Source organism: Plecotus auritus (genome assembly GCF_963455305.1).
Source record: "Plecotus auritus genome assembly, chromosome: 2".
NCBI lineage: Eukaryota > Metazoa > Chordata > Mammalia > Chiroptera > Vespertilionidae > Plecotus > Plecotus auritus.
This window is the reverse complement of record NC_137771.1, coordinates 224,284,695-224,306,706: the sequence shown is the minus strand read 5'-3', so window position 1 is coordinate 224,306,706 and position 22,012 is coordinate 224,284,695. Positions and strand designations below refer to the sequence as shown.

The 22,012-nt window shown below is 37.8% G+C and overlaps 1 protein-coding gene across 1 annotated transcript in view; it reads right to left on the bottom strand.

Annotated features, from left to right (window-relative positions):
* The window catches only part of BRWD1 (bromodomain and WD repeat domain containing 1), a 91,512-nt gene that overhangs the window by 5,341 nt on the left and 64,159 nt on the right, over positions 1-22,012 (bottom strand). The window contains exons 37-41 of the mRNA XM_080658066.1: positions 14,618-14,784; positions 10,935-11,158; positions 10,373-10,540; positions 7,210-8,109; positions 4,967-5,902 (exon numbers count right to left, since the gene is read on the bottom strand). Coding sequence (XP_080514192.1) covers positions 4,967-5,902; positions 7,210-8,109; positions 10,373-10,540; positions 10,935-11,158; positions 14,618-14,784 — 2,395 coding nt within the window. The remainder of the gene's footprint in view (positions 1-4,966; positions 5,903-7,209; positions 8,110-10,372; positions 10,541-10,934; positions 11,159-14,617; positions 14,785-22,012) is intronic.

Sequence of the window (22,012 nt, the reverse complement as noted above, 5' to 3'; positions counted from 1 at the left end):
CTAGTTAAATTCATTATATTCTTATTCTTTTAGTTAGTAACTGACTAAAAAACTGGTTCCTGATGAAAATGCGAAGGCTCAGATGTGCTAATGACTTAATTTACAAAGTGAAAGCAGAGCTCCTGTGTAGGAGGGGAAATTAAAAGATTTACCTCTTTGACAGGCTCCAGTAAAATGGTGAGAATTTTACAGGTGAACTGAATGTGTACAGTCCAAGGACTCAATATGGATCAGCACTTAGAAAATATAGTTCAACATATTAAAAATTAAAGATTCCTTTAACATTTAACCACTAATTGTAAAGGGCAACAATTTCTAAATACTTTGCTTCTGGAACCATCAGTAAGTAGGGCTAGCTGCTGTGGTCAAGTCTGTCATTGGTCATCTCATTTCAGTTAGGTCAGAATGCCTCTTTCTCTTCAGCACTCCAAATCCCCATGAAAGTTTTAACAAATGATAAAACTTACCTTAAAATTAACTTCAAAACTAAAGTATGACCAGAAAACATACTGCAACACTGATCACTATACTGACTGAAACTATTATTCTTGACAAGTAGATACATACTCTATGACATGCTGTCAAACTGAAGAGCCTACCGATTTGTAGGACCCAAATGTTGTGACTGCCCTGCCCACTCCTCGGCATCCCTCCATCAAACCCGTAAGAGCCATCCTCGAGAAGGCAACCAGAACCTAGCCGTTTTCCTACCACATTAACAATATTTTAGGAACAAGCTTGGCAGAGTGACTGGTAAAAAGCCCCCTGAACTTTGAGAATGCCCATGTATCTTTAGGCAACATCTGTAATTTAAGAAAATAGCTATAAAAATACTCGTTGACTGTAAGAAGAGGTAACACAGCCCTCGTCATTATATTCTGTACACTTCAATCCTTCCTATTAATTCACAATTGAATTACAAGCAGGATTAGCATTTACTAATGTGGTAGGACTATATTTTCCCACAATGTCCCACTTTCTCCCTAGCTTTGACAAATTTATTTAGTTTGGTCTTTCTATTCCCAAATACAAGAATAAAAGACAGTCTTTAAACTGTTAAGTTTCAAGTTTCTTAGGGTTTCTACTTTATTATTCCCTGATATCCACTGCAGAAGTGCAAGGCATACTTAATAGACAAAAACTTCTTCTACAATGAAGGTGGTTGGTTGCACCTTTCATACCAGAGCGGAGCTGTAATTTCCATATGCTATAAGAAAATGAAAGTATTTGGTGACAGCTACAAGACACCTGATGAAGTAAATATTTTGACTTAATAGCAATGAAAAATATGGGGCTGGTATTTCAGCTATAGTAAAGGACAAGGCAAAAAGACCTCATCTGGCCATTTAAAAGTTATTTGAAAAATCAGTTCAATTGAGTAGAAAGAAAAACCAAACATATTATATGCACCTTTAACGATGTTCTTGCATTTTGATATACAAACCCCTCATTTTGTTCAGATGGTACAATTCAGCTTGTAGTTACAGAAGAGATTAAAATCCTTTCAGTTTAGTTTTTAATACTATACAGTGAAGTTAACAAATTTTGTGTTCTAATGTTCTTCTTGAAAAAAGGCTAGAAGACAGGGAATGTAGTATGGACCCAATGTTACTCTAAATAAGAATTTTTACTGAAGATGTCATCAACGGATGAAGTGGGAGGATTTGGTGAAGTGTCTTGTTCTTGTTTTCGGACAGCAGTACCTCAGACGGTATTTTTATTGGTTTCTGGCTCCTTTTTCCATTTGCACTTCTAGATCTGAAGTGAATTTTCCTAAAACTTAAGTTCTTTCCTTCTATTTCCTTATTATAAAACTAATTTCCTTTTCAGGTACAACGCTCTACTATTTAAAAGAAACTTTTTGTGTTTTAATGTAGAAGTTGTAACTGCTTTATCCTTTTCTAAGGACTACTAAATTGAGAAAGGATTTAATCAGAGATTTTCCCCTAAAATAAAAAAAGGGAGAACGACCATCCTAGAAATTATCTTGGGATATATTTTTCCTTTTATTCAGAAATTACTATACATTGTCAATATACCCTTTTTAAAAAAGTAGGATATGAAAAAAAAAATGCTTTTAAAACCTCACCTATTTTTAAACATTTGAATTCTTTTTTCTTAATATGCTTGGTAAAATTAGTTATTCAAAGAAATAAAAAAATCAAACCTAAGTACTTCAAACCTTTTTGTTTAAACCATAAATGAATAAAGTCAGAGGACTTTGGACATACACAACACAGTAGTATTTTTTTCATATACCATTAAGTTCGTCAAGTGCAATGGAAAGCTACAGCCCTTCATCAGTTCACATTCAATTTGTAACCTTTTATCTTTTCTCACAAGAAAAACACAAACCAATCCCAAACTTATTAAAGTACATCTGTGCATTAAATCCCTGCCCTTTTCGCATAAAGTAGAAAAAAAAATCAAACGTTCTAGTGCTCAATGTAAACATTTTGAACTATTAATTATTTATTAATTTTCCTTAAAGGTATTTAGGAGTGTGTGTCACATATTCAGTTAACCTTAGGAATAGCACCATGACCGAAAAAACCCACAAAAATGATTCTCTCTATATAATCCCTTAGTTTTACTTCAGAATTTGAGAAGCTACCATTGTCAACCACACATTCAAAGTTACCAGGACAATTCTTGTTTGTTTTTTTTCCAGATGAAACCAGAATACTTCTTATATAAGTAAGGGTGTAACTATTTTGGACAAAATGAAAAATTAGGAATTAGTTGACCAGCCAGTCAATGACTAGTTAATTTAGTCTAAAGAATAGTTCTATTGATGAAGCCTAAATGATCAAACTAGCATTTTACCAAAAGAATTTAAGTGTTTATGAATGTATTCCATATTTATTTACGGATTTTTGGTACCTTTTTGCAAATGATGGTAAACATGGAGTTATAACCCTGAGACTAGATATAAAATGGAGAAGCTTAAGAAAAGTTTAAATAAATTAATGGATATGACATCTATCATCACTTCTTAGAATTAAGGAAGTAAAGAGCATTCCATTAATTTTTTCAGGTCAAGAGTGAAGGACAATTATCCCGCACCAAACTGTCCACTATGCACTTCATGCAAGCTTTGAGAAGAAGAGCATCTCTAAACAACCAAAGGAGAGGCAGGCCTCCCATCTATCTCACCTGGCAATGTCTGAGAGAGAAAATACCGTTACCATGGCAAACAGAAGAGATAACTGCAAAGTAACAACACTTAAGAACATTCTCTAACACTAATGCCAGAGTCTGGTGCTTTTCCCTATCTGCCACTATAAGGATACACAGGAGAAAAAGGTTAATTGAGTCTGAAACCAAATAGGGCCAATAAATAGTAAAGGTGGGAGTACTGTAACATACCCCTTCACTACAGAATATGTAAACCACTGGAATCAAGTCCATCTTCAGGCACAAACAAGCTAGGAATGGCCACCTACACTGTTTGGAGTAGCACAATCTTATCAAGTACAAATATTTGGCTCAAAAAAAAAAAAGTGTACTATGGTGTTTGATGATGTGATAAAAGTTCCGCTTTAAGTGGATTCCAAAATTATTTTCCAACAAAATATGACTTTTCTTAGGTTTAAACTAGAGGTCACTAATGAAGTTACACTTAAGTTGCCCCAGCAAAGAATGCTTGAGATTGCACATGGCAGCCGTGAGCTAAAACAAAGAGATGGAGAAAACGTTTCACTAGTTTCCTATATAGATGAGATTTGCAATTGCACACTTAACAAACTCAACCCTACGATTTCAATAGAAATGGGGGGAACTACGTATAATTTAAATATTCTCTGAGTTCTGTACACTCTATTAAAGAATAAACTCTCCCTAAATCTAAGGCACACAAACTCCTCTATGTCACAGAGTAAGACTATCGAAGACCAAGAGTTTAAATCCCTCACATGAAAACCAGGAGATCATGGGAAGAAAATTATATAGCCTTTTGTTAGAGCACAATCTAAAAGAAAATGCTAGTCTGGCCTTAGGAATTGAAATATATGATCAAAACATTAAAAAAAAAATAATTTACCAGCACTTTATAAATTCAAGTTTATAAAATAATGATATTTTCCTTTGAAATAAAGAAAAAGAGAGAAAGACGCAACAGCATTTGGAAAGAAAACTGGAAACCATTTCAATAAAAATGACCAAATATGGTATAATGCATTCTACTCAAGTAGCCAGGGAAAGAAAAAAAAAAAGTGGTAGGTACCTTGCCTACTACTAATCATGGTAACACCTCCATGATTGTAATGTCGGTATGGACATAATATTTATGAAAAATCTGTAAACATAGGTCTTGTGAAATTATTATGCTACAATATGACACGGGGTAGAAACTACCACCTCTTGACAAATTCCAAAAATATCTGCATGGCACTTGCGACCATGAAAGTAATGCTCATTGGTTTTGATAACCAGGATGTCTAGTGTTTAACATATTTCAAACTCTTGCTATATGTAGTTAAATACTGTTTAAGTAGATCTGCCCCCAAAATGAAGCATATTTTGGCACCTGTGCTGAATGCTGCTACAAAGGCAAGCAAGTGCAAATAAAAATAACAGTCATGATTTAGTCACATTCATAACTTTTCATAGAAAAATATAAATATATTCCCTGAATTGTAGGACAAAAAAAAAATAATTTCAACAGCCAGGTTTCACCATAACTTCCAGTCCATTTCCTCTTTAAATGAACTGGTTTTCCCTCAAGGTCATAAGGTGCAATCATCAAAATCTAACACATTTTCTAAGTTTCTATCATCATCCCCATCATGGTATCTCACGGTCCTTCTACCCTGATTTCTCGTTTTAATTTTTGAACGTCGAAGAACTCTCTTAGATTTTGCATAGTCCAAATCCTCCCAGTCATTATCATCCACATTTAACCTAGGACGCTTGCTCTGTCTTTGTTGCCTCACAGTTTTAGATATGTTAGCTGTAAAAGTTTTACCTTTTCTAACATTTACTTTTGCTTTTCCTTTTGTTTTCCTCTTTTTGGTTTTTGTCTCATCAGCACAGTCAACATCTGATTCAGTTACAAATCCCAACTCTGAATCAGATTTGGGACTAGTGTCAGGTCCACACTCTGAATTCCCTGTTGTTTCTGAATTTTTCACATTTCCCAATTTAGGATGCAGTCTCTTCCTTCTTGTTGCCGTCTTAGCTACTTGCTGGGAGTCCTGAATCACTCCTGTCTTACTGAAAGGAGCCTTCCCATAGGTCCTGAGTCTTCTGCCATTCCACCTGCGCAGCCCGTAATTCAGTTCCTCTTCAAAGTTAGTCTCTGCAGTAGTTTTTTGCTCCAAAGTTGACGCGGAAGAAAATTTTCTACCAATCTCACCCCCTGGAATATGGCTTTTTGAATCTTCCTCTGAAGATCCAAACAACGAACTCTTTGTTCTAGAAGGTGCAACATTTGTTTTGTGGCTATTGGTACGCCTGGCAGACCTGTCCTTATATTCTGAATTCGGCATACCTTCAGAGTCGGAGTCTCCATTTAGAGGCTGATGAATGCTTTTTGCGCTTCCTTCTGAGTCATCCTCGGGCAGCTCCCCTTCACAGGCACCCTGTTCGTCTGGCACGTCACAGCTGACATCTCCCTCAGAATCACTCCCTATCTTCTGAGCTGTGGAACATGCAAAACGGAGGGGCTTCTTCCTTCTCCTCTTGCCTCTAGTGCACACGTTTTCTAAACCAGCATCTTCCAGATCACTCATGAGCTTAATCTTACTGGCAGCGGTGGCTGCACATCTTCGAGGAATCCTTTGGAGACCCGTTTTGGTTCTGGAGGATTTCTTAACCACCTTCAAATTGCTGTCTGAGTCACTGGAACAGACCCTTTTCCTGGAAACTTTTCTGCTTTGTCCATGGTCCTGTGATGGCGAATCTAAAAATTAAGAGTATTCCTTTAATCTTCAACACAACATTTATATGACATCAGTCCATAATTCTTTATTCTTATTAACTGGGAAGGAGAATGGCAGTGAGTGGGACAGGAGCAGATGTGTTAGCCTCAGCACCATTCACAAGTACAACATATGCCCCATAGTAAAACCCCAGGTCTTTCTAGCTATGTGCACAAACACCTGATATTAAAACATTTTACTTACATGACTACAGACTAAACTCTTTACCACTAACCACTTACTCTCAGCCTCCCTGCAGCAAGCACTTCTTAACTTTACAAGTTCCTATCACACCAACTTTTCATTCTAGCTTCAGCTGCCTCCTGCTCTTTTAAAATTTTTCATCGATCCCCATTTACCAGCACAATCTTAATTCAGCAACTTATCTCACCTCTCTGTGCTCCAGTTATCAGTAAAATTGACAACAGTCCCTATCTCATAAAAGATATGAAGATTAAACTGATTAAAAAACATAAAGGTTTGATCCCCGGTCAGGGTGCATATGGGAAGCAACCAATCGATGTTTCTCTCTCACATTGATGTTTCTCTCTCTCTCTAAAAAATAAAAACAAAAACAAATACATATCCTTGGTCGAAGATTAAAAAACAACAACATAAAGCATTTAGAAAAACATCATGATATGCAGAAAATCTTGGAAAATGTTCTGTTAGCTGCTATTATTACTCAACACATTCCTTTCAATCAGTCCTACCCTTTTCTTTCCTCTTCTCAAACTATCATCACAACAGTTTATAAATGTGCTTGCCTTGTTTTCTTAAACCCATCTCCAATCACTAATACAAGAAGTGAAATCTTTAATAGTAATAGTGTTAAGGCCAAATTGCCTGTTATGTGAGTAAAACTAAATGCACCCAACAAATAGTTAGGCACACACATAGGAATATGAGAGATCAAAAAAAAAAAAAAAAAAAAGACTAATGGAGAATGCAGGGAGTGAAGAGAAGTTTCACAGGAAAGAAAAACCATGTATGCTAGAAGGAAAGGGCGATAGAATACATCAGTGACATGGCCAAAACCGGTTTGGCTCAGTGGATAGAGCGTCGGCCTGGGGACTGAAGGGTCCCGGGTTCGATTCCAGTCAAGGGCATGTACCTTGGTTGCGGGCACATCCCCAGTAGGAGGTGTGCAGGAGGCAGCTGATCGATGTTTCTCTCCCATCGATGTTTCTAGCTCTCTATCCCTCTCCCTTCCTCTCTGTAAAATATCAATAAAATATATTTAAAAAAAAAAAAAAAAAGAATACATCAGTGACATGTTTTCAATTACCTCTCATAAAATCCTTTGGTTTTTCTTTTGTTTTGTCATCATCTGAATCCACATCAGTTTCAGACACATGATCTGAGGAACAGTGGGACGCAGCCATAGGTTCACACTTCAAATTTCCCGACAGCAGATTTGTTTCCATTTTGTGACATCTTCCATCTCCTCTATCTTCCTCAGATTCAGAGTCCTCTGAATCAGTAAAGACCTTTGCTTTTTTAAGGAAGGTGGCATTCTTGCGAGTTGTGTTGTATTTCCTACCAGGGTATTTTCTTGGTTCAGAATCGGCTTCCTCCTCTTCCCCTGAGACACTTCCTGCCTTAAGTTTCTGCCCAGACGTTGATGGGCCATTAGTTCTGTTATGTCCATTATCTGAACCATGACTTTCCTCAGAAGATTCTATTTTAAGAAGTTTTGTTTTAGAAGTTGCTGCAGTATGGGACTTGTAACCATTAGCATGCCAATTTTTCCGGACTTCCTGCAAGTCACTTTCTGACTCTGAATCTCCATTTTCAGATTCATTGACAGTATTCTGGGCAGCATGAGAACTGGACACTGGTGATGGCTGATTTTGATCTTTGAGCTCCTCTTCTTCGGTTTCTGACTTTAAGCTCTGATCATCTTCAGAATTATATAACAACTTTTTCCTAGCCACAGCCGAAGCATTGCGGTGAGGCAGCTTACGGCCAGAACAGGCATTTTCAGAGCTGGAATTCTCCTCTATGTCACTCATTAGCTTTATCTTACTGGCAGCCACGGCAGCACACTTTCTTAGCACTTTCCGGTTATTTCCAGCTCGGGCTTTTAAACTTTCACCAGTTTCCAATGAATTGTTATCGGAGTCACTTAAATAGACTCTCTTTCGAGTGGCTTTTCTGCCACATCCATTTTCTAAAGAAACTGGACCTAGAAATAAAGTAACAATAGGATTAGAAAGGTCTTCTTTATTTCAACATTTTTTAAATGACTTCACTATTTTAGTACTGATGTTCCTTACATTTTACTGCCAAAACAGATTTCCTTTCTAAATCTAAAAGACTTAAAAGGATGCAACAGAATAGACACCACAAAAATAAACTCACACATATATGGTCAATTAATTTATGAAAAAAGAGACAAGAATACACAATCAGGAAAGGAGATAGTTTTCAACAAATGGTGTTGGGAAAACTGAACAGCACATGCAAAAGAATGAAACTAGACTACTATCCTAAACTACACCCCAAAATTAACTCAAAATAGATTTAAGATTTGAATGTAAGACTAAAACCATAAAACTCCTAGAGAGCAGTGGCCAGTGTGACTCAGGTAGATGGAGTGGCATCCAGTGCACCAAAAGGTTGTGGGTTCAATTCCCAGTCAGGGCACATACCTAGGTTGTGGGTTCAATCCTGTTCAGGGTGTGTACGGCAGGCAACCCATCAAAGTATCTCTCTCACATCAATGTACCTCTCTCCCTCCTCCCTCCCTCCCTCTCTCCCTAAAATCAATAAAACATGTCCTCAGGACAGGATTAAAACTTAAAAAAAAAAATGGGCATAGACATGAATAGATATTTCCCAAATAAGACATATAAATGAAAAACATATGTGACATGACTAATCATCAGGAAAATGCGAATCAAAACCACAACGAAGTATCACTTCACACCTGTTAGAATAGTTACTATCAAAAAGTTAAGAAATAACAAGTGTTGACAAGGATGTGAAGAAAAGGGAACCCTTGTGTCCTGTTGGTAGGAATGTCAATCAGTGCAGCCTCTATATGGAAAACAGTCGAGAGATTGCCTCAAAAAAATCAAAACTAGAACTACCATATGATCCAGCTATTCCACTCTCAGATATTTATCTAAAGAAAACAAAAACAAGTCCAAAAGATCTATGCACCCCCAGGTTCAATGCAGCATTATTTACAATAGCCACAACAGGAAACAAGCAAAGCACAGTGTCCATCAATAGATGAACGGAGCATGGCCTGAGTGGCTCAGTTGGTTGAGTGTCATCCTGTGCACCGAAAAGTTGCCGGTTCAATCCCCAGTTGGAGCATATACGGAAGGCAACCAATCATCTTTCTCTCTCACATTGATGTTTCTTTCTATTTCTCTCTCTCTAAGCATGTCCTTGGGTGAGGATAAAAAAAAAAAAAGAATGGATAAAGAAGATGTGCTATATATACACAATGGAATACTATTCAGCTACAAGAAGAATGGATTCTTGCCATTTGCAACAACGGAGAGTGACCATACAGGCATTATGTTAAGTGAAATAAGTTAGACAAAGAAAAAGAAATACCATATGGTCTCACTTATATTTGAAATCTAAAAAACAAACAAAACCAAGTTCATAGGGGGAGGGACGGTTTGAAGGGGGTCAAAAGGTATTCCCTTCCAGTGATAAAATAAATAACGCATGGGAATGTAATGTACTGCATGGTGGCTATAGTTAATACTGTAGTGCATATCTGAAAGTTGCTACGTCCTGGCCTGGTAGATCAGTTGGTTAGTGTTGTCCCAATATATCAAGGTCTGTGGGTTCAATCCCTGGTCAGGGCACATACAAGAATCAAACAATGGCCCTAGCTGGTTTGGCTCAGCAGATAGAATGTCGGCCTATGGACTGAAGGCTCCCGTGTTTGATTCCAGTCAAGGGCACATGCCCTGGTTTCGGGCTCAACTCCCAGTAGGGGGCGTACAGGAGGCAGCTAATCAATCATCATTGATGTTTCTCTCTCCCCCTCTCCCCTTTCCTCTCTAAAATCAATAAAAAATGTATTTTAAAAAAAAGAATCAATGAATGCATAAATAAGTGGCACAACAAATTGATGTTCCTCTCTCTCTCTAAAACCAATCAATAATTTTTTTAAAAAAAAGTTGCTACGAGAGTAAATCTTAAAAGTCCTCATCTCAAGAAAACAATGAGAAAAAAATCTGTAACCATATATGGTGATGGATGGTAACTATAGACTTATGGTCATTTCACAATGTACACAAACATCAAGTCATTATGGTGAACACTTGAAACTAATATCATGCCATATGTCAACTACCCCCCAATTTTTAAAAGTCCGAAGGCCATTAGTCATATGTAGATACACTGAATCCATAGACCATTCAGCGTTTAGCTTTGGAACCTCATGACAGACATTCCTCCAAAGCACCCGCGCCTCTCACCAGGTCTTCTCTGCGCAGCCCGGGTTCTGGTCACCCTGAGGCTGCCGCTTCTGGCCAGCCTACCGCGCAAGGAGGGCTCCCGAGCTCTTGAACTCCCTTTGCTCTCCTCTGAACTCTCTGACGCTGAGGACGATGAAGAGGAAACTAAGGAATCTTCCATTTCACTTTCTAAGAAAAATAAAGCACCAACAGTTCATTACACATACCCTCTTATTTTTACACATATAAGCAGTTACTTCATAACAAAAGACTTAAAGCAGATTCCTAAAATACTAGTACTTAAAAGTATATTTTTTTAAAGTTGTTCGAGAAAAAAAACAGCTGATAAAATTTTGGTATTAAAAGGTACATAATCAGCATTTTGAATCAAGTTTGTTCTCTTATTTCTGAAAGTAGCACATTACTCCTCCTTTGGATTCAGAAAATACAGTGTATATGCTTAATAAACAAACTTCCATTTAAAAACTTAATTAGCCCCTATCTACTTCCTTCTGTTATGAAACTAGCAGCATTATACACCTGAGCGCTCAGCAGTTGAATAACTTAACATTGCACTTCTCACCAGATAACGTAGACCCATTTGCTAGAGTGACAGGTCTACTGCTCATTCTTGCTGATGATCCTGTTGAATCGGAAGACTCCCCAGAAGAAACGCCCGAAGAGACACTAGCACTTGTCTTGTGGCTTGCAGAATAAGCTGCCTGACTTGAGGTAGACTGGGTAGGAGAACCTACCAACTCAGGAATTACTCTTGTCTGAGATTTTAAACGCTTCTGCTTGGTATTTCTGGTCAAAGATATGAACAAAAGAAACGGTATTTAACAAAACAGAAAACACCTAAATAAGAGTATATTATTTACTTTAATCGGAGAATAATTTTAGATCAAAATATTAAAGTATCTGTTATTAACATCTTATTCTGGCATGGATTACTATCACTATTCTTACTCTAAACTTGATATTGTTTTATTACAAATTGGAGTAATGAACAAATGATCCAAGTAACAGTTACAGAAAATCACATTGAATATTTCAGGTTCTTGGGATTAAATGCTTAGGGAGAACCAACATTTATGTAATGTAGGCATTTTTCACATTATAAATCTGAGTCTCAATATGACCTAACTTTCTCTATAGTTTCCTATTTATATTTCTAAACACAGTATAAAATTAAGAGAAGAAATTAAAAAACCTGAACAGAAAAGCAAAAAGGAGGGTGGGGGAAGTAAGAGAGGGTAAAGGGGGAATAAATGGTGATGGAAGAAGACTTGTCTTGGGGTGGTGAATACATAATATACAGATGATGTATTATAGACCTGTACCCCTGAAACCTATATAATTTTATGAACCAATGTCACCCTAATAAACTCTATTAAAAAAAAAGGCCCAGCTGATGTGGTTCAGTGGTTGAGCATCGACCTATGAACCAGGAAGTCACAGTTTGATTCCCAGTCAGGGCACATGCCTGGGTTGCAAGCTCAATCCCCCAGTGTGAGGCGTGCAGGAGGCGGCCAATCAGTGATTTCCTCTCATCACTGATATTTTTTCTCTCTCTCTTCCTCTCTGAAATCAATAAAAATATATTTAATAAAAAAAAGAACAGAGGCAAAAAAGAGATCAGAACAAATTAATTTTGTTAATCCTCACCTGAGGATACATTTTCCCATTGATTTTTAGAGAGGGTAGAAGGAAGAAGGGGACCAGGGGAGGGGGAGAGAGAGACAAAGAGAGAAAACATCAATGTGAGAGAGACATCTGATTGGTTGCCTCCTCGAACGTGCCCCAACTGGGACCAGGGATCAAACTTGCAACACAGGTATGTGGCCTTGACCAGGAATTGAACCCAGGACCCTTCAGTCTGTGGGCTGACACTCTAACCACTGAGCAACGCTGGCCAGAGCTGGACAAGCTAATTTTTTTCTAAGACCACACTGTTTACATCTAAGCTCTAATTCAACACGTTTGGTCCCTGAGCCGTGGATTATGGGGAGAAATAGTGGAAGTTTAAAACAAGACATCTTTGGAATTACATTATCGATCTGGATAATGTTGAGATAATCCTCTTTTCCTTTCAAACAAAAAGATAAAGTGCTTTTTAGGAATATCTAAAGCATTTGAGCTAAAAGATAACCACAATTCATTAAAGCAGTAATTGTTTATATCATCATAATCAAGAAAATTCAAGCTTGTATGTCCAGACAGATTTTAACTTCCATTAATAACAACTGGAGGCAGACAAGTGACTACAAAAAAAAATCATTACATGCTTATACTTATCATAAATATAATTTTTAACAGTACACAAATTAATAATACCTCAAGAGAGAAAGCTTTCCTTTCTTATCCTATGTTCTTCTGAGTTGTTAAGACTCTTTCTTGGTTCAAAGAGAAAGCAGAGTTTTTAAAAATAATAAATCAGCCCTGGCTAGTATGGGTCAGTTGGTTGGGCATCGCCCCGGGCACCAAAAAGTTGCTGCTGGTTTAATTCCTGGTCCGGGCACATGCTCAGATTTCAGAACCAGATCCCCGTAGGGGGCATGCAAGAGGCAGCAGATCAATGTTTTGCTTTCACATCAATGTTTTTGTCTCTCTCCCTCTCCCTTCCTCCCTCTCTCTCTAAAAAAGAAAAAAAATCAATTAAAATTTTTAATAATAAAAACTCATACAGTAACACAAACCCAAACTGGGGGTCATTTTATAAAATAAATGGTCTATACCAGTGGTCGGCAAACTCATTAGTCAACAGAGCCAAATATCAACAGTACAACGATTAAAATTTCTTTTGAGAGCCAGATTTTTTAAACTTAAACTTCTTCTAATGCCACTTCTTCAAAATAGACTCGCCCAGGCTGTGGTATTTTGTGGAAGAGCCACACTCAAGGGGCCAAAGAGCCACATGTGGCTCTGGGGCCGCAGTTTGCCGCCCACTGGTCTATACTCTTAAAAATGTCTATCAAGAAGACAAAAGGTTACAAATAAAATTCCAGATTAAAAAAGAATAAAGAGCCAGGCCGGTGTGGCTCAGTGGTTGAGTGTCGACCCATGAACCAGGAAGTCACCAATTTGATTCCCGGTCTGATTTAATAGCCAACTGCACATAACATAAAGATGTAATCTATATGACAATAGCACAAATAACTGAAGAGAACTAATCTACAAAATTCTCTTATCTATGAGGATTAAATAGTATTAAACAAAAGCAGATTTAAAAAACAACACTAAAGTAGATTGTTTTGAATTGAAATGCAGTGTAATCCCCAAAACAACCATGAAGAAACCCATCACGGTTAGAGCACACATCCAAACCCTATATGAAAACTAAACAACTTAATTTGCACATTCCAATACTCCAAAATACATGTAAATTTTTATATCAACGTAAGCTACATTGTCAAAGAAGACAGAATATAAATTAATATTAAATTATGAAGAGAATAAACCCTGCATTTTATATTTCTTTACAACTAATTCTCAGTAAAAAATATGGCATGTTATACATAATAGATATTTTCTCATAAATACCAAATGCTCAAAGGCCATATACAGTAATCACTTTACTCTCTGCATTAAAACAAAGGTTTATTATGAGAAAATATAAATGGTGTCTTAAATAACCCGTTACGCCCGGTCGGGGTGGCTCAGCTGGTTGGAGCATCATCCCATGCACGACAAGGTGGCAGGTTCGATTCCTGGTCAGGGCACACACCGAGGGTGCAGGCTCAATCCCTGGCCAGGGAGTACAGGAGGCAACCTATCGATGTTTCTCTCTCAAAGCAATAAAATAAATAAATAACCCTCTATAAAATTTTTACAATGGATGATTTTCATTAAATGCTTTAAAAACTTACGTAACTGCAAATCAATGCACATATTATTTTCAAGCCAAAAAGGGACTATGCTTTTCTAAATGTAGTCTAAAATGAATAAAAATCTTTTGCATAATAAAATCAAACACATTATCACAACCTGAAATTTTACAAAGTTGCATAAAAAGCTGGCAATAACCAATTTACCTGATACTTTTTTTTAAAATATATTTTATTGATATTTTACAGAGAGGAAGGGAGAAGAATAGAGAGTTAGAAACATCGATGAGAGAGAAACATCAATCAGCTGCCTCCTGCACACCTCCCACTGGGGATGTGCCCGCAACCAAGGCACATGCTCTTGACCGGAATCGAACCCGGGACCCTTCAGTCTGCAGGCCGAAGCTCTATCCACTGAGCCAAACCGGTTTCGGCTTACCTGATACTTTTGTTAGCCTGACTGACACGGTTACAATTTTGCTGTCTCCTGAATCTCTGGCTTCTTCGAAGTTTTTCGTTGAATTTTTGACCAATTTTAAAATCAGAAGAGATTTTCTTCATTTTTTCTTCAAATAAGGCAGACAACCTCAAGGTCATACTGTAAATCTGCAAAAACATAAAAGCAAAACTATAACCACAAAATACCTTTAAAAGTATTTTTCTGAATGACAATGTAATCATTGAGGCTACTTGTAATGTTTTGTATTAGTGTTACAGATAATGGCTCTTACTGACTTTATCTATTTCCCCCTTCAATGACATCTACAAGAGTCAGCAAGAAAGAGCAAGTATCTTGGCTTTTCCCATTTTCACATCTACATGTACAAACCTATGTGTAACCTTTTCTGAAAGTGAGATGGAAGTTGGTTGGTTTTCAAATTGCTACTTAGGCAGCGAAAGAGCAGTGTCTCTTTGAGGCAAGGGAACTTCTCACCAGTCTCTACTTGAAATCTGACTGTCTTTGATGACACTTAGATCCAAATCTGAATTACAGACAAGAGAATACCTCGCATCTGACAGAAAGAGGAAAATATGGCCTAAAATTTTACTACAAATGAAAGATTGTGTTTTAACTATTTTTATAATTAAGTAACGTCAAATCTTGGAAAGAACAGCAATGTGATGTTAAGTACCACTATAAGTAACATGTGGTACAGCTATGTATTTGAGGAAGTACTCTCTACTCGTCGCAATCATTCCTGAGAATAACTGCACAAGTCTAATGTTCCAGAGCTAATTATGAGTCACTCTGATGCATGGCAGAGGGTGGAGAGACCCTAACACTAGGGAACCTTTAAAAATGCTTCATATATCCACCATATAAATATATCTGTAAAATGAATATGTGTGAAATTTGCAATCCCTGATCTGACTTCTGATATGATCTTTAACAGTTATTTTCAATATTTTGTGCATATGTTAAACTTATTCTTTCCACTGAAACCTGAAGTCTAGTATAAGTCATCAATTTTAACAACTATTATTTGAAACCTCTAATTATCTTATCACCATTTTCATGCTTTCTCATTATTAGCTTTTTTTTTTTAAAATATATTTTATTGATATTTTACAGAGAGGAAGGGAGAGGGATAGAGAGCTAGAAACATCGATGAGAGAGAAACATCGATCAGCTGCCTCCTGCACACCTCCCACTGGGGATGTGCCCGCAACCAAGATACATGCCCTTGACCAGAATCAAACCCGGGACCCCTCAGTCCGCAGGCCGACGCTCCATCCACTGAGCCAAACCGGTTTTGGCTCATTATTAGCTTTTATGTAAAATTCTGTAATACATTTGAATTGAAAATAAACATTATTTAACAAAAGTAGGTGCTAAAATTACCAGCTCTTCAATATGAAGAATGGCATATATAAAAAACCCCAGTTAGCATCATATACAATGGTGAAAGACTGAAAATCTTTCCCTGAGATCAGGAATAAGACAAAGATGCCTGCTTTCACCTCTGCTATTCAACAATGTGCTTTAAGTTCTAGTGAGAGCAATTAGACAAGAAAAAGAAAATTATCATTCAAATTGGAATGGTAGAAGTAAAAGTATCTCAATTCACAGATAATGATTCTGTATGTAATAACACTCAAAGACTCCAGTTATTAGCACTAATAAATGAACTCAGCGAAATTATAGGGTACAATAACCACATACAAGAATCAGTTGTGTTGCTAATACACCAAAAATGAACAATCAGAAAAAGAAATTAAGAAAGCAACTGAATTTCAAATACCATCTAAAACAATAAATGGGAACAAATTTAACCAAGGAGGTGTTAAGACTTGTCAATGAAAATTACACACAGAGGAGAAACCAAGATGGCGGCATAGGTAAACACCTAAACTGCTGCCTTGCACAATTTCAAAACGACAACTAAAAGACAAAACGGACATCATCCAGAACCACAGGAAGGCTGGCTGAGTGGAAATTCTACAACTAGAAGGAAAGAGAAAAGCACACTGAGACTCAGGGGAGCTGCAGAAGGCAGAGGTATGGAGGTGCGCACAGAGAAGGCGGGCAACTGACTACATGGCTGGCTTTCTCAGGCGGGAGGAAGACAAAAGCTCCCGACTGCGCTGAACTACAGTTCCAGTGAGACTCTGGGGACCCAGACTCATTCGGGGAGAAACTGGACTGTCTGCCAGCAGGCGAAACTCGAGGGCGGCTTTCTCTCAGAGGTGCTTGCAGCGATTACCACGGGACACTGAGACACAGGGGCCTATTAGGGCAGGGCTGACAGGAAACCAATGCTGTCTGCTCCACCCTGAGACTCCGCCCCATCCAAGCTGAGCACAGAGGCTTTTGCAAGTCTTGTCTCATAAGGGTGTCTCCAGCACAGAAGTTCTCCCAGCATAGACACAGCTGATCCTCACAGCCAATTGGCCTGGAGATCAATTCCTCCCAGTGATACCAACAACAATCAAGACTTAACTACAACAAGACTGTGCACACAGCCCACAAAGGGGTGCACCAAGAGTGTCCACCTCAGGTAACTGGGGAGGCTAAGCCACTGGGTCCTATAGGACACCTAGCACACAAAGCCACTCTATCAACTCAGGGAAGCAACCAAAATGTGGAGACAAAGAAACAGGTCACAAATGAAAGAAATGGAGGAAAGCAAACAACTGGATATAGCATTCAAAACCATGGTTATAAGGTTTGTCAAGAATTTCCTAGAAAAGGCTGATAAATTTAGCGAGACCCTCAAGGACATGAAAAAGGACCAACTAGAAATTAAGCATACACTGACTGAAATAAAAAATAATATACAGAGATCCAACAGCAGACTAGAGGATCGCAAGAATCAAATCAAAGATTTGAAATACAAAGAAGCAAAAAACACTTAACCGGAAAAGCAAAAAGAAAAAAGAATCCAAAAATATGAAGACAGTGTAAGGAGCCTGAATTATGGGGGTGCCAGAAGAGAGAGAGCAAGATACTGAAAACCTATTTGAAGAAATAATGACCAAAAACTTCCCCCACTTGGTGAAGGAAATAGACTTACAAGTCCAGGAAGCGCATAGAACCCCAAACAAAAGGAATCCAAAGAGGACCACACCAAGACACATCATAATTAAAATGCCAAGAGCAAAAGAGTGAATATTAAAAGCAGCAAGAGAAAAACAGTTAGTTACCTACAAGGGAGCACCCATATGACTGTCAGCTGATTTCTCAACAGAAACTATGCAGGCCAGATGGGAGTGGCAAGAAATATTCAAAGTGATGAATAGCAAGAACCTACAACCAAGATTACTCTACCCAGCAAAGCTATCATTCAGAATTAAAGGTCAGATAAAGAGCTTCACAGATAAGAAAAAGCTAAAGGAGTTCATCACCGTCAAACCAGTATTATATGAAATGCTGAAAGGTATTCTTTAAGAAGAGGAAGGAGAAGAAAAAGGTAAAGATAAAAATTATGAACAACAAATAGATATCTATCAACAAGTGAATAAAAAAATCTGATGAACAGAAAAAACTGGTGAATATAATAGAATCAGGGGCATAGAAAGGGAGTGGACTGACAATTTCGGGGGGAAAAGGGTGTGGGGGGTGCGGGAAGAGACTGGACAAAAATTGTACACCTATGGATGAGGACAGTGGTGGGGGCGGGTAAGGGTAGAGGGTGGGGTGGGAACCAGGTGGAGGGGAGCTATGGGGTAAAAAAGAGGAACAATTGTAATAATCTGAACAATAAAGATTAAATTAAAGAAAAAAATTACAGACACTACTGAAAGAAATTAGACCTAAATAAATGGAAAGACATCCCCTGTTAAGAAATAGGAAGACTTAACAGTGTCAAGATGTCAATACTGCACAAAGCAATCTATACATTCAATGCAATCTCTATAAAAAATTCAAAGGACTTTTTTGAAATGGCAAAAGCCATTCCTCAAGCTCACAAAGAACTGCCAGGGACGCTGAGTAGCTGAATCTTGAAAAAGAAAATAGTGAGAGGACTCACACTTGCTGATTTCAAAACTTACTACGAAGCTACAGTAAACAAAACACTGTGGTACTGATGTATAGATAGATGGACAGACAGACAAACACATATATACAATGGAATAGAACTGGGTGCAAAAATAAACCCATATATCTATGGCCAAATGATTTTCAAAAATAGTGCCAAGTTATTCAGTGGGAAAAGAATAGTCTCTTTTAATAGATGGTGCTGGGACAAATGTGTTTCCACCTCACACCATATGCAAATACTAGCTCAATATGGATCAACAACTCAAATATAAGAGCTATACCACAAAACTCTTAGAAGTACACATAGGGGTGAACATTTATAACACTGGATTTGGCAATGGATTCTTAGACATGAAACCAAAAGCACCACACACACACACACACACACACACACACACACACACACACACACTCACACTCACAAGGTAGACGGGACCTCATCAAAATGAAAACTTTTATACATCAAAGGACATTGCCAACAAGTGAAAGGACAAACTATAGAATAAGAGAATATCTGGAAAACATGTATTTGACAAAGATTAATATCCGCAATATATTAACAAATTCCTACAACTCAACAAAAAAAATATCCAATTAGAAAATGGGCAAAGCACTTGAATAGATGTTTCTCCACAGAAGATACACAGTGGCCAATAACAATAAGCATGTGAAGAGATGCTCAACAATAGTGTATTGACTATATTCTGTATTCTTGATGCTCTGGCATTGGGAAACTTGATCCTGGAGAGATTGCCTCTCCCATGGCTAGCTAATTCCTCGAGATAGCACAGAACTCTCTTACAAACAAACATGGCTCTGATACACAAAACAATCCAGAGTTCATACCTCTAACTATCTTCTTGATAAAACTCTCACATATCAAGCCAATATTCCCTTCCCCCCATCCTAAATCACACCAGGAATCAGACACCTGGAGACCACCCCTGTAGGACAAAGCTATGGGAAATATTCAAGCTAGCCAACCCTAAACTCTACTTTGCACCCAGCTTTGCCTTCCTGCGAAAACCTCAGGACTACAGGCTCTGTGCTATAATCTTCCCTTCCCCGGCCGCCGCCTACTGACCAAAGCTGGTGCATCCCCCTGGGGCCCTGCATGGCGAGGTGTGCCTCATTTCTAGGAATCTGCTAGTATAAACTTCTTCCTCCATGGCAGTCATCTCCAGATCTGCTTGTCTTACCATACCTGATTAAAATAAATCTCAGGTACAATTTGTAATAAGTAATAAGGGAAGTGCAAATCAAAACCAATCACTAGGATGGCTACAGTTTAAAAAAAGAAAATAAAACATTGGCAAGGATATGGAGAAATTAGAATCCTCATACTTTGCTGAGAAAATATAAAATGATGCAGCCATCATGGAATACAGTTTGGTGGTTCCTAGAAAAGCTAAACATACAATTATCCTATGAACCAGCAATTCCACTCTTATATACCTAAGGAAATTGAGGGCAAGAACTCTAACAGATACTTGTACCAGTACTGCAATATTCAGTGCAGCATTAATCACAATTGCCTAAAAATAGAAATAACTCGTGTTCATCAAGAGATAAATGAATAAACAAAATATCATATACCCAATCCATACAATGGATAATTATTCAGCCATAAAAAGGAAGTTCTGATACATACTACAACTTGGATGAACCTTTAAGACATTATGAAAAGAGAAATAAGCTAGACACAAAAGGACAAACTGTATTATTCAACTTACATGAAATATCTAGAATACACAAATTCTTAAAGATAGAAAGTAGATTAGAGGCTACCAAGGGCTGAAAGGGAGAATGTGGAATTAATTGCTTGAAGGTTACAGAGTTTCTGTTTGGAGTTATGAAAGTTTTGGAAATAGATAGCAGTGACGGTTAAACAATATTGTGAATATAATTAATGCCACTGAATTGCACACTTAAAATGGTTAAAATTATATGTTTTATGTTATATAGATTTAACCACAATTTTGAAAACCTGATAATGTAATATACCAGAATCCATTAAATTATACACTTTAAACAATTAGTTGTATGGTATGAATCCTCAAACATACATTTAAAACAAGAGGGAGCCAGTCGGCGTGGCTCAGTGAGTTGCTGACTTATGAACCAGGAGGTCATAGTTCAATTCCCCGTCGGGGCACATGCTCAGGTTGTGGGCTCAATCCCCAGTGTGGGGTGTGCAGGAGGCAGCCAATCAATGATTCTCTCTCATCATTGATGTTTCTATCTCTCCCTCTCCCTTCCTCTCTGAAATCAATAAAAATATGTTTTAAAAAAAAGAGAGGGGAGATACCCTAGCCCCATGGTTGGCAAACTGAGGCTCGTGAGCCACATGCGGCTCTTTGGCCCCTTGAGTGTGGCTCTTCCACAAAATACCACCGCCTGGGCGAGTCTATTTTGAAGAAGTGGTGTTAGAAGTTTAAGTTTAAAAAACGTGGCTCTCAAAAGAAATTTCAATCGTTGTACTGTTGATATTTGGCTCTGTTGACTAATGAGTTTGCCGACCACTGCCCTAGCCACTTTGGTTCAGTGGATAGAGCATCGGCCTGAGGACTGAAGGGTCCCAGGTTCAATTCTGGTCAAGGGCACATGCCCAGGTTGCAGGCTTGATCACCAGTGGGTGAGTGCAAAAGGCAGCCAATCAGTGATACTCTGTCATCACTGATGTTTCTCTCTCTCTTTCCCTCTCCCTTCCTCTCTGAAATCAATAAAAATATATTTAAAAAGGGGGGGGGGTGATTAATGAAATTTATTACCTTTCTGGAAAGAAACAGTTTCACAATAGTGACTTTGACAAAAGCATGAAAAATTTTAGACTTGAACGTTAAACTGATCCAATAAGCAATTTGGATATTGAATGCAATGGGAGAGTTCTCAAATTGAGACAAGAATTAATAATATGGGAAGAATCTGATAATAATGAGAAAGTGAAATTAAGACAAAATGATTAACTAGCAGTGAGAGTCACTGATGATAGAGAAAGTGCTATAAATCTCCTCTAATTATTGCTGTGGTGTGTTTTTTTTAATTACCCAACACCTTGGCCACATAGGTTTTGTGATGTTTGTGAAAATTCCCTGACAGCATGTGGGCTCTTTTGTGTATTTATTATGCTTCACCAAGTTTTGCAAGTTATCCAATGTATAACTTTTTAACAAAGATTTAGTTATGTACTCCATACTTGTATTTTTTTAAATATATTTTATTGATTTTTTACAGAGAGGAAGGGAGAGAGAGAGAAGAGTTAGAAACATCGATCAGCTGCCTCCTGCACACCCCTCACCAGGGATGTGCCCGCAACCAAGGTACATGCCCCTGACCGGAATCGAACCTGGG